The sequence below is a fragment of the Mustela nivalis genome, assembly GCF_964662115.1.
Source record: "Mustela nivalis genome assembly, chromosome: 11".
NCBI lineage: Eukaryota > Metazoa > Chordata > Mammalia > Carnivora > Mustelidae > Mustela > Mustela nivalis.
In genome coordinates this window covers 34089653-34103182 of record NC_139030.1, presented here as the reverse complement: position 1 = coordinate 34103182, position 13530 = coordinate 34089653, and the positions used below count along the sequence as shown (strand labels likewise).

The 13530-nt window shown below is 38.4% G+C and overlaps 1 protein-coding gene across 1 annotated transcript in view; it reads left to right on the top strand.

Annotated features, from left to right (window-relative positions):
• Positions 1 to 13530, top strand: part of ITGAV (integrin subunit alpha V) — a 103356-nt gene that overhangs the window by 39698 nt on the left and 50128 nt on the right. Inside the window, exons 3-5 of the mRNA XM_082690903.1 lie at positions 5294 to 5385; positions 8261 to 8375; positions 13268 to 13329. Of these exons, the coding sequence (XP_082547029.1) occupies positions 5294 to 5385; positions 8261 to 8375; positions 13268 to 13329 (269 nt within the window). The remainder of the gene's footprint in view (positions 1 to 5293; positions 5386 to 8260; positions 8376 to 13267; positions 13330 to 13530) is intronic.

The window sequence follows — 13530 nt, the reverse complement described above, 5'->3', positions numbered from 1 at the left end:
CAAAATCTATAAAGAACTTACCAGACTCAAGACATGAACAGACATTTCTCCAAAGAAGATATCCTAATGGCCAACCAACACATGAAAAAGTGCTCCACATCACTCAGCATCAGGGAAATACAAATCAAAACCACAATGAGATATCACCTCACACCAGTCAGAATGGCTAAAATTAACAAGTCAAGAAATGACAGATGCTGGTGAGGATGCGCAAAGAGGGGAACCCTCTTGCACTGTTGGTGGGAATGCAAGCCACTCTGGAAAATAGCATAGAGATTCCTCAAGAAGTTGAAAATAGAGCTATCTTATGACCCAGCAATTGTACTACCAGGTTTCTACCCCAAAGATACAAATGATCTGAAGGGGCACCTGCACTCCAATGTTCATAGCAGCAGCATCCACAATAACCAGACTATGGAAAGAGCCCTGATGCCAGGGCAACAGATGCATGGATAAAGAAGATGTGGTATATGTATGCGGTGGAATATTACTTAGGCATCAAAAAACCAAAATCTTACCATTTGCAATGACGTGGGTGGAACTAGATGGTATTATGAAAGTGAAATAAGGCAATCAGAGGAAGACATTGTATTATCTTCCTCATATGTGGAATTTAAGAAAAAAAACAGAAGATCATAGGGGAAGAGAGGAAAACATAAAATGATGAAATCAGAGAGGGAGATAAACCCTAAAAGACTCTAAATCATAGGAAATAAACTGAGGGTTGCTGGAGTGGAGATGGTGGAGGGATAGGGTAACTGGGTGATGGACATTAAGGAGGACATGTGATGTGATGAGCCCTGGGACTCTTGACAGGGCCCCTGGGTGGCTTAGTTGGTTAAGCCTCTGCCTTTTGCTCAGGTCATGATCCCAGGGTACTGGGATCGGTCCCTGCATCAGGCTCCTTGTTCAGCGATGAGCCTGCTTCTCCCTTCCCCTCTACCTCTGCCTGCTGCTCAGTCTTCTTGTGCTCTGTCAGATAAATAAAATATTAAAAAAAAAAAAAAAGACTGATGACCTCTGCTGAACTCTACTTTGAAACTAATAATACATTATATGTTAATTAAATTTCAATTAAAAAAAACCATAAAAGATAGACATCCTCCTTCCCCAACAAAGAATATAGTGATACTGGTTCTGCATCATTTTGTTTTTGAAACTGGCAGTTATAGAGCTTATGAGGAAATGTATGGAGCCTTAATTTGAGCCTTTCTGATGTGGTACAGGCAAAGTTTTCTTCTAGTGAAAAAAAAGCTTTATTTCTTCTTGGACATCTTTAGGGTCTTGCTGAAAAGGCTTTGTTTTAAATGAAAGCAGAAGGGAGACGTAGCAATTCTGAGAATGTTGCACTTTTTGTTCACATGCATTCTTAGCTCATTAGCTCAGTTCCCTTGGGCTACTATTACCTGAGTTTATTTGTGGTCTCAGGGGACAATGAGTGGCAGTGAATCCAAGCACCAGCTGTTTCACAGTCCTGCTGTATTTCTCCTCCTTCATTAATGTGAGAGGTAAATGCCTTCATCTCCTTTGTAGTTAGAATAGAATAGAAAGTCTGTAGCACAGTAAGAGAACAGTTAGCTTGCAGTGGAATAAAAAAATCCTGTTAAGTAAATTGTAACCATAAATTTTATGGTTTAAATCATTGAAAATTATCAGTTAAATCCCATTTTGTCCAGAGGCTAAACTTCTTTGTAATAGTTGGTCAGGCCCTTTTGGAATCAGTCATGCTTTATTTCCAAACAAAACCCCGAATTTCACTTAAAAAATAAAAAAGACTCTTGTTCATATCATCCTCTAGTGTGGGTCGTTCGGCTGCTCTTAACCATTTCAGAGCTTGGGCCAAAGCTGCTTTTATCATGTGATTTTACCATCTATTCTAGCCTAATGGATGGGAAAGAGAAAACATGTAGATTTCATATCTACTTTTTTTGGTTTTATTTGCTTTTTAGTGAGTTGATTATTTTAGATTCCACTTATAAGTGATAAAATGAAGTATTTGTCTGTGTCTGACGTATTTCACTTAGCATAATATTCTCTAGATCCGTCAGTGTTGTCTCAACTGGCAGGATATTCTTTTTTGTGGCTAAAAAACGTTCTATTGTATCCTGTCTTTTTTACCTATTGGTAGGTATTTAGGTTGCTTTCATGTCTTGGCTGTTATGAGTAATGCTGCAGTGAACATGGGAATACAGACACCCCTTTGAGGATAGTGATTTCATTCCTTTATACTTAGAAGTTGGATTCCTGGATCATACAACAGTTCCATATTTAATTTCTTGAGTAGCTTCCATACTGTTTTCCATAATGGCTGTATCAGTTTACATTTCCACTTGTAATGTATAGGGGTTCCCTCTTCTCCACGTTCTCACTAACACTTGTTAGCTTTGTTTTTAGCTTTTGTTTTTTGTTTTGTTTTGTTGTTCTGGGGTAATTTCCATCCTAGCTGGTGTGAGATGATATCTTACTGTGGTTTTTATTTGCATTTCTTTGAGGATTAGTGAGCTCACACCCACTTTTAACGGTGAGTGACATCTGCCACTTCTACTCATCTTATTGGCCAACCACTAGCTATGTGGCTTTAACCTAACTGTAGAAGGATGGGAAATATAAGGGGGTCTGTGGACAGATGGATTAGTGATCTATGGGTCATTGGTATGTATTGTTCCCAGTGGTGATGGCAAGATGAACATAGGCTTCAGAGTCAAGCCAACCACTGCTGGGAAACCTTGGTTTTCATGGTGAAAGGCATATAATAAATAAGTTCCATTTCTACTTCCTTCTACTTCTAAAAATGTATATATTTTTTAAAATATTTTAATATTTTATTTATTTATTTGACAGAGATCACAAGTAGGCAGAGAGGCAGGCAGAGAGAGAGGAGGAAGCAGGCTCCCTGCTGAGCAGAGAGCCTGATGCGGGGCTCGATCCCAGGATCCTGGGATCATGACCTGAGCCGAAGGCCGAGGCTTTAACCCACTGAGCCACGCAGGCACCCCTAAAAATGTATATTTGTGACCACTGACAAAGAATAGCTATATTTAGACTACAGATAGAGGCCTTTGGAGCTTGACATATTAAAGAAAATTTTTTTGAAAATAATGGAAAAGAGGGGTGCCTGGGCGGCTCAGTCAGTTAAGCAAGCATCTGCCTTTGGCCCAGGTGACGATCTCTTGGTTCTGGGATTGAGTCCCACGTTGGTCTCCCTGCTCAGCAGGGAGTCTGCTTCTCCTTGTGCCTGCCTCTCTGCCTACTTGTGCTCTCTATCAAATAAATAAATAAAATCTTAAAAAAAAAGAAATTTACATGTATATATGTGTATATATATGTATATATAATTTATATATATGTATATATAATTTACATGTATATACATGTAAATTTCTTATAATACATGTAAATTACATGTAAAAATATATATACATGTATATATATATAAGTATTTAAGATTTATTTATTTATTTTAGATTGAGAGAGTTCTCATGTGAGTGGGGATGGGGACAGAGGGGTGAGTGAGAGAATCTCAAGCCGACTCCAGGCTGAGCTCGGAATCTGATGGAGGGCTCCATTTCAGGACCCTGAGATCATGACCTGAGCCAAAACCAAGAGTCAGACACTCAACCCACTGTGCCACCCAGGTGCCCCTTGGAATGAATGCTTATAAAGAATGATTAATATAAATGGATTTTAAGAAGAACAGACTAGACTTTAAAAATAATTACTCTCTCTCTCTCTCAAAAAAAAAGAAAAAAAATAGTTTCTCTTTCCCTAAATACTTTATGGATGTTTCCATAATTTTTTTCTTGAACAATTGAACAGCTTTTCAGTGGAAAGGATCCTCTCCTCGCCTCTCCTCCTCTCCTCTCCTCTCCTCTCTTCTCTGTCAAGCTAACCGATTTTGGGTTCTGTGCCCAGATCACCCCAGAGCAGAGCAAACAGAGCACCATGGTGAGAACTCCATACTGGATGGCACCAGAGGTTGTGACACAGAAGGCCTATGGACCTAAGGTTGACATCTGGTCCCTGGGAATCATGGCCATCGAAATGATTGAAGGGGAGCCCCCATACATCAGTGAAAATCCTTTGAGACCCTTGTACCTCAATGCCACCAATGGGACCCCAGGGCTTCAGAACCCAGAGAAGCTGTCAGCTTTCTTCTGGGATGTTCTGAACCGCTGACTGAGGTGGATGTGGAGAAGAGAGGTTCAGCCAAAGAGCTGCTGCAGCATCGGTTCCTGAAGATTGCCAAGCCCCTCTCTGGCCTCACTCCACTGATTGCTGCAGCAAAAGGGGCAGCCAAGAACAGTCACTAAAACCACGCTTACCCCAGCCTCATTGTGCCAAGACTTCTGTGAAATAAATGCTCATTTTAGAAATTCAAAAAAACCCCCCAAAACAAAAAGCCTCTCCTCTCCTCTCCCTTCCCCTCCCCTCCCCTATCTTCTCGTCCATTCTCTTTTCTCTTTTATCTGTTTCTTTTTTCTTTTCTTTCTTTTTTATAAGTGCTTTACATGAGTGGCTGGTATGTTGGAAATAATTTTCTCAATAATGTAAACTGAAAGTAAATATTTGCATGTGTCAAATTTAATTCCTTTTTCCACCAGCCGAGTCATGTCTTCTGGTTCTAACTCCTGTGTTATAATGTCATTTGCACTGTCTCAGTCTTTTACTTTAGTCTTTTGCTACTGGTGTTTTATAAAGGAGCCTTTTTTTTTCTTAAAGATTTTATTTGTCAGAGAGAGAGAGAGGAAGAGAGAGAACGAGCGAGTGTGCACACACAAGCAGGGGGAGCAGCAGGCAGAGGGAGAAGCAGGCTCACCGTTGAGGAAGGAGCCATATGTGGGACTTGATACCAGGACCATGGGATCATGACTTGACCTGAAGGCAGTCATTTAACTGAATGAGCCACCCAGGCAGGCATCCCGGCAGTAGACTTTTGTTTTCATAAATATCTTTATATCGCAGAATTTGGGCGAATACAGTAGGTGACTATAAGTATTTGTATAATAGTTAATTATCTGATAATTAATAGTTGGGAAACTTTACTATTACTTTTTCACATCTACATTGTAATAGTTAATATGGGTTAATAGTAACCCTGAGACACTTACAGTCATCCTGTGTTTGTTTTTTGATTAGTTGAAAGTTTTGGACATTCATAAAGTACGTGAGATAAAAGCTGATGTGGAATTTGATTAATGAAAGGCACACTGTTTGTACACCTGGCCGGATTGAAATAAACTGTTTTACTAAGAATATATATTTTGTTTCTCACCCCTCACAATATTTTTCTTAGGCAATAGAGATTTTGCTAAGGATGATCCTTTGGAGTTTAAGTCTCACCAGTGGTTTGGAGCATCTGTGAGATCAAAACAGGACAAAATTTTGGTAAGTCTTTTGGTTATTTCCTCATAGGTGGGTTTGTCGATTTATGTGGATACACCGAAGATTTTGTGTTTGAAAGCTGATATTAAAACTCAGTGTGTTCTGGAGCACAGTGCAAGATGAGATAAGATAGCTCTGATCCAAGGTCATCCTGTCTGCGGATCCCATCCATACCGCCCTTCACAGACTTGGGTTCTGCTCCTTTCCACCTTCATGCCTACCTTGTTCCTTTCTCCTGGCCCTGTTGATGCTTCCCGTCAGTATGTTTCTCTCCAGCCAGGTTTAGGACTGGTGGGTTATGATTCATCAAACACACGAACACCTCCTCTCTTTAAAAACACAGCAGTGTTTGTTCCCTTTGCCTCGTCTCCACTGCCGTGCTTCATTACGTTGCTCCTCTTTTCAGAGGAGAAGTTTCAGAAACTTTTTGAAAGTCTTTTCTACAGTCACCATCTCTACCTTCTTCACGTTCTCTTCCCAACCACTGTAGTCGGGCTCAGGCAGGCACAGCCAAAGTCACCTTGGCTCTCAGGTCACTGAAATCGGTGTTTTCTTATGTTTCTTGTCCTCTTAGCACCATTCAGTGAGGTCAGTTAGCCCATTTTTTTGAAATGCTTTTCTTCCCTTGGCTTCTGGAGCACTGTATTTTCCTGGTTTTCTCTCATTCAGTTGCCTGCCCCTTGCAGCCTCCTTTTTGCTCAGTCTCTAGATGTTGGGTTATTCCCAGGCTGTGTTCTGGACCCCTGTCTTCTCTAACTACACCTTTTAGCTGTCTGTTCCTATCCTGTCTCATGGCTATTAATAGAACCCATATGTCATAATCCCTAAATCTATCATTCTAGCTCTTAATTCTCCTTGGATATTCAGAGTCATATTTCCTCAGAGTCGTATTTCCAAACTAGCTGTGTGGCATTTCCATTTGGATATCTCGTATATTACTGAAAATGAACACGGCCAAAATAGAACTCTTTTACCCACTATCAAAAAGAAAAAAACACAGGGATACCTGGGTGGCTCAGTCAGTTGGGCATCTGCCTTTGACTCTAGTTGTGGTCTTAGGATGCTGGGATCAGGCCTGTGTCAGGCTTCCTGCTCAGTGGGGAGCCTGCTTCTCTCTTCTCTCTCTCCCTCTGCAGCCCGCCCTGCTTGTGTTCTGTCTCTCTCTCTCTCTCTGAAATAAAATAAATACATAAATAAATAACAATTTAAAAAAAAGGAAAAATACAAAGATAACTGTTTCCATATAAAACCTTCCCACCTCGTTTAGAGGCATGACTCTCCACCTCATCCACCAGCAAGTCCTATCAGTTTGGCTTTGGGAATATATTCCACATCCATCAGTAAGTCCTCACCTGCACTATTTCCACCCTGTATGCAGCCACCGTCATTGCCTGCCTGGGTTATGGCAGAGGCTCTCCTCTTTCTGCTTCCTTTCCTGCCTCAACTACAATCCATTCTCCATGGGAGGACCAGAGGGAATCAGAGCATTTCATCTTCTTGATTAAAACAGTTAAGTGATTTTCTATCACTCTCAGAGGACAAATCCCTGCTGCTTCTGGTTTAGGAGCACCTCCATAATCCGGTCAGTGGCTCTTCTCATGCCACCTCACACGCTTTAGCTAGACTGGTCTTTGTTCCTTCCAGATGACTGGTCAGTGCAGTTAGTATCACAGTGTTTTTGTTCCCTCTGCCTGTCTTATGCTCATCTTGTTGATGTTCACTTGGCCAACTCCTTTGTCATTCTGATTTCAGCTTCCATTTCACTTCCTCAGAAAGCCTTTCCTTGTTTTAATTATCTGCATTGTTTTCATTTCTGCTTTTAAAAATCCAGTTGTGGGGCATTAGGAAAGAATTCGTCTAGGAGCTGCAATTTCAAAGGAGTTTTAATGGATGTGTCCAGTTGGAAATGAAGGATGGGGTTGAGAGTGGGGGCACTCTAGGCAGAAAGCACAGAAGCAGACATAAGCAGGAGGAGCAAATAAATAATCTGTGTATGTGAAACATCAAGTTCATGTAGAGAAGTAGCAATAATTGTCTCCTTTCACCTTTTTCAAGGTAGATATAAAATAACCTGCTATTAATTTCTGCAGTGTTTGTGTTAATGTTTTGCTTCAAAAGAGTATTACAAAGAGTTAATTGAACCTTTTTCCAGCAAGTTAAATGTTCATTTTGGTAAATTACTATGTTATTAAAATACGCATTATTTCACTGCTTGTACATGATGTTAAAATCTGTAACACCAAAAACAAAAAGGTCATTATTTTAAGCACTCTGAAGTCTTTTTTCTTTTTCTTTTTCTTTTTCTTTCTTTCTTTTTTTTTTTTTTTTTAAGATTTTATTTATTCATTTGCCAGACAAAGAGAGAGTGCACACACAAGCAGGGGGAGCAGCAGGCAGAGTGAGAGGGAGAAGTACACTCCCCACTGAGCAGGGAGCCCATTGTGGGACTTGATTCCAGGACCCTGAGATCGTGACCTGAGCCAAAGGCAGATGTTTAATGACTGAGCCACCCAGGCATCCCTATTTTTTCTTAATAACAAATTACTTGCTTTATAACTTCAGGGTATATTCTACATGCATGAGATTGTTATTTAGTTAAAACATTAACTTGATTTGTGACCATCAGCCTAGTGCATAATATCAAGAAAAATGCTATATGAAATAGTTTTGGTAACTATTTTGAAAAGGAATATGTGAGGAAAGTACTTTTTAAATCTGTATCCACTGTGGTAATAAGGAATTCTTGGTACAAGACAAGTTTGATTAATTTTTATTAATGCTTAGAAAGTGTTTTTGAATTCTAGAGTAATACAGATTGTCTGAAATGCTCAGTTTTTCAGGGAATTTTTATGTTGTGGACTATCCCCTTTGATTTTAGGCCTGTGCCCCGCTCTACCACTGGAGGACTGAAATGAAACAGGAGAGAGAGCCTGTTGGAACATGTTTTCTTCAGTATGGAACCAAGACTGTGGAGTATGCCCCATGTAGATCAAGTATGTGTAGGAAGTTGTACCAGCTTTTAAAAGAGGGTTGGGAAGCCTACTTTGTTATGTGTGTGTGTGTGTGTGTGTATTAAAAATTGTAGATATATTGTGTGTGAGCCAAAAGATGCTCCATTGAGCTTCTCTAACATAGATGTGGGACTCCTATATAAAAGATTCTGATGCAATAGATCCTCTGTCAGGCCTGGGTACCTTCCTTTTTAGGAAAACTCCACAGGGCAATTTCATAGCTACCAAAGTTTAAGAACTAGAGTTTTATATTAATAATGGTGTTAAATGTTAAAAAAAAAAAAAAGTCTTTAAAAAGAGCCAGAGTTTATATAGAAAGGTGAAGCATTGAGCTCAGGACTCCTATGTTGGAGTTTTCCTCCATTAATTTTTTTTTTTATTAAAAAATTTTTTTGAAAGATTTTCTTTTAAATAATCTTTACACCCAACCTGGGGCTTAAACTCACAACAGCAAGATCAGTAGTCATATGCTCTACCGACTGAATCAGCCAAGCGTTCCTGAATTTTCTTTCTTTTAAATCAGAGTTTCTCTGTTCATCTTTTATCAAGCTTACTCCTCTTTTTTTTTTTTTTTTTAAGATTTTATTTATTTATTTGACAGAGATTACAAGCAGGCAGAGAGGCAGGCAGAGAGAGAGAGGAAGGGAAGCAGGCTCCCCGCTGAGCAGAGAGCCAGGGATCATGACCTGAGCCGAAGGCAGCGGCTCAACCCACTGAGCCACCCAGGCGCCCCAAGCTTACTCCTCTTTTGATGGTTGAAAAGATCTCACTTTGTTGTCTAATATTATTTGAAATTTCATATGAAATTCATATTTTGATTAAAGGTGATTTTGAGCACTTATAGTTTTGATAGTGCTTTTCCAATGGAGATTCCAGTTCTTTTTTTTTTTTCTTTTTTTAAGATTTTATTTATTTATTAGAGACAAAAAGAGAGAGAAAGAGCACAAGCAGGGGAGAGAGGCAGAGGGAGAAGCAGACTCCCCACTAAGCTATGTGGGGCTTGATCACAGGACCCTGAGATTGAGACCTGAGCTGAAGCCAGATGCCTAGCCTACTGAGCCACCTTAGACTGATATTTTTCTTTGTTCCATTGGTCACCAGATAGTTTGGTAGAGGGAATTAATAATAGAAGTACAACATGTAAGACTGTTAGTGCTAAAATTCTTTTTTTTCCATGTTAGTTGACTTAGGACACCAGGCCAAAGGAATTTTTCAGTCTTCAAAATTCTAAGCACTTAAACCTTCAGGAAATTGCAAATGATTTTTATTAACACTTACTTCTTAATCCACCAACTTTACCCTATTTGTTGTAAGTGAGAGGTACACATCAAAAGAATGATACCTCCAGAACTGCATTATTTATGAGGATAGGCCAGAAAGCATACAGACCAGAGGAGGCTGGCAGCCCTACACTCAGTGCTTGATGTCATCTGTATCATCACCTTTGTGTTGCTGTCTTGGTCACAGGACTCCTGTCTTTGTGGTATGTGGAACATGCGAGAACTAAATTCATGTTTTGCTGTATTGCAAAGATGTTCCTGTTATGAAAAGATAATCTTATAGCTATGAGGAATGAGCTAACTCTTGCATGCCAGGTTTGTAACTTCCCACTTACATGATGGACTGACCTATAAAAATCACCCTTATTCACACATGGTAGGTGTGGGAACTGAGATTAGGATGATTACAAGTAATTTTTTTCCCAGATCTTATAGTAGTGAGTAGTCTTTTTTTTTTTTTTTAAGATTTTATTTATTTATTTGACAGACAGAGATCACAAGTAGGCAGAGAGAGAGGAGGAAGCAGGCTCCCTGCTGAGCAGAGAGCCTGATCTGTTTGTTTGGTTTAGACACAGAAATTTTACATATCGGCACAGAAATTGTAAAATTGTTTTCAACCTTATTTTCTGAAGTATTTAACATCCAAATCAGGTCACAAAACTGGCTTGTGAGCCTCTTTTCGTAAATAAAATTTTATTGGAATACTGCCCCCCCCCCCCCAATTTGTTTACATGCTGTGTATAAAGGGAGAGCTGAGTGGTTGCCACAGTGACCATATAGCCCCTAAGTCTAAAATAGTATCTGGTCCTTTACAGAAAAAGTTTGTTGATCCCTGATCAAATAATAATACCTCAAATCTTTGAAAAAACAAAAGAATGACTTCAAAAATCAAAGTGAATGCCCTTCTTCCTAATAAATCTGGCTTTCAGTTTCCCCTGATCATTGTACATGCATGCTTTTTGGTGTAACCTTTGAGATATGAAGCTACCTACAGGCCCAGACTACAAGGGGCAACATGACCGCAGGAAAAAAAAAGTGCTCAGGGAAGGGAATCTGAGAACCTGGGTTATATTCTCACCTTTTGTCAACAACCTCCTGTAGCTATGCGTGATTTACTTAATCACTCTGGGCCTTTGTTTTCACCCTTGTTAAAAACACAGATTTGGATAACAGACTTTAGAGGTACAGTTTTTGTATTTTGTATTTTCTTCATGCTTCATTAAATCATGCAGACAATGACTGATTTTACATGCCAAGTTTGAAGGGCTGCGTTGTTAATTGATAACTTGGCTTGTTTTGGTAGTTTGTGGGGCTTTTTGTTTGTTTGTTTGCTTTTGTTTTCAGCATGACTTCTGTGGACACCCTGGGCATGAAACTTCACTGTCAGTAAAAAATTTCCTTATTCCGAATTATATTTGCTTTTGGCTTTTCGTAACTATCTATGGCCTAATGGCTTTACACAATAGGCCAGGTGTCTCTCTAAAAGTTCCAGAGCCACAAATCCTGTAACTTCAATACTTTCAATTCCATGATCAGGCTGTGTCTGTAGATTTTTCTGTTTTGAAAGCTAGTTGCCTTTTCTTCCCCCTTGATTTTTACTCAGGAAATTCTGAGTACATGGTTGATTTGAGATAGTGCAGGTTAATGGTGTGGACACACTGGGCTCAGATCCCTGCTCTCTTACTAGCTGGCTGACTCTGGTCAAGTTACTTAATTTCTGTAAGCCTTCATTTCCTTATCTATAAATCGTGAATAATAATAGTATCTCTCATAGGATTGCATAAGATTTTAAAAGATAATGCCTTGGAAAATACTTTAGTACAGTATGTGGCTTGGGGAATGGGCTTAATAAACATTAGCTGCTCTTACTATCATAATCAGTAATATTATTTATCATGCTGTCAGGCTTGAGGAATGGGAGAAATATTATTTATCTGTCAGAATGAAAACAAAAGCCTTCACTGAAATAGCTTATGGTTAGCATAAAATTCTTTACATTGCCTTAAACACTCAGTTTAATACGTACCTGTTAAGAAAATTTTAAAGGACGATCATGTGTTCTGGGAAACCAAATAAAGCAGAAAAATATACGGTTTGATAATCAAAAAGGGATGTCTTTATAAATGGCCTGAAATAGTTCCCCTGAATACAACTTGAATAAGGGAAATAAATGGCTGACTTGAGGTCAGAGCAGGATTCCTCAGTATGATTCACTAGATACTGGAAAGCCCAGCACACATTTTCCCATTCCCTCTTGGTTAGAAAAATTTACATTGGGGTAGCATTACACTCTTGAGGCTATTTTCTAAAACAAATCTAAATTTAGTTATTAAGTGTGTCATCTTGGGGCAGTTCCCAGGTTTTTAGAATGTGTTCAAAATTTTTGATGAGAGTATTTGACAAAAATTTTTGGAAGTTGTCCTTTCAGTTGTACTGAAAATAGATATTTTTGGTTCCTGTGTTTGGGTGGGAAATTTAGTAAATACTATATAGCATAATGATTTACATATTGTAACATTGACTAGAAGAATTCCTTGATAACTAAAGAGTAGTGTTTTCATTGTTCCTTATTACCCTCAAAATAAAACAAGGGAGAGTTTTCAGGTTCATCCTAACCTGTATTCTAGGTACAGTATTACTCATAATTAGAGTTAATTTGCATGATTAGAGTTAATCTGAATGAATTGGCTAATTGTCCAGAAATCGTTTCCTTTTGTGAAAACTGCCAGATAAAAGGTAACTACAAAAGAGTCTAACTAGTGAGTCCGTTAATCATCTGGAAAATAATTGAAAGTGTCATGTTTAAAGGTGTTCACGCTCATTAGACTGCAGTTCTAAATAGGTTGTGAAGATAGTTTCATATTTTGTTCTTTGCTCTACGTTAAGTTAGGGCCTGGCTTTCTCCCAAAATTCCAAGCTACGTTTTTAATAGTTTTTTTTATTGTTGTTGGCTACAAAATGTATGTGTGGTAAGTATGTATTAGGAATGTATGTATCTCTTTACCAGTATTCGTAATAGATTTGTGAAGACCATAGGCTAGACACTGTAGGGTAATAATAGGAATTTAGGATTGGAGTTTTAACTCATAGAACACAAGTCATCTTTGTTTCATGAGTTCAAAACAGTGGTTCATAGCCAATAATTTTTAAAAAAATGGAATGAAATAGAAAATGTCAGAATATATTGTACATGGTAATACTAATACTGTTTTGTGAAATTTTGTCTTATCGATGAATCTATTATATACACATATAACATGTAAATATTGGGTTTTATGGGTTATGATATATAATCTTGCTGTAGGTTGTGGTTAAAAATAAGTTTTAAATCTCCCATTTTAGGGGATGTTTCTGTTTCCTTGTGACTATTCCAGATACTTTGATCTCTCTTGCCATATCTGAGAAAATGGTGCTGATAAAAATGGATACTAACTTTTTCAGAATGTGATAATAGCTCTTTAAGTGCTTGAGTGAATGAACATTTCCAATTCATGGTACACTGTCTTATGGTTACAGTGATAGAGATTTTTCTCGTGTTTTGTTTTATGTTATTTGTTTTGGGGTTTGTGTATATTTCTAATCTTTTTATTTTAGAAAATATTGATGCTGATGGACAGGGATTTTGTCAAGGAGGATTCAGCATTGATTTTACCAAAGTAAGTTCTTACTTTAAGACTGAGTGAGATTCAGATCTATCTCATTATCTAAACCATTGTTAAAAATTAATTGCTCAATACTTCAGCTTCTCAATAACTATTACAAGTTTTAGGAAAATAGCTAATAAAAATGACCTATGTATTTTGATATTCTTTGCCTTACATTATTCTCACCCTAAAAGATGTTGCTTATGTGAAACA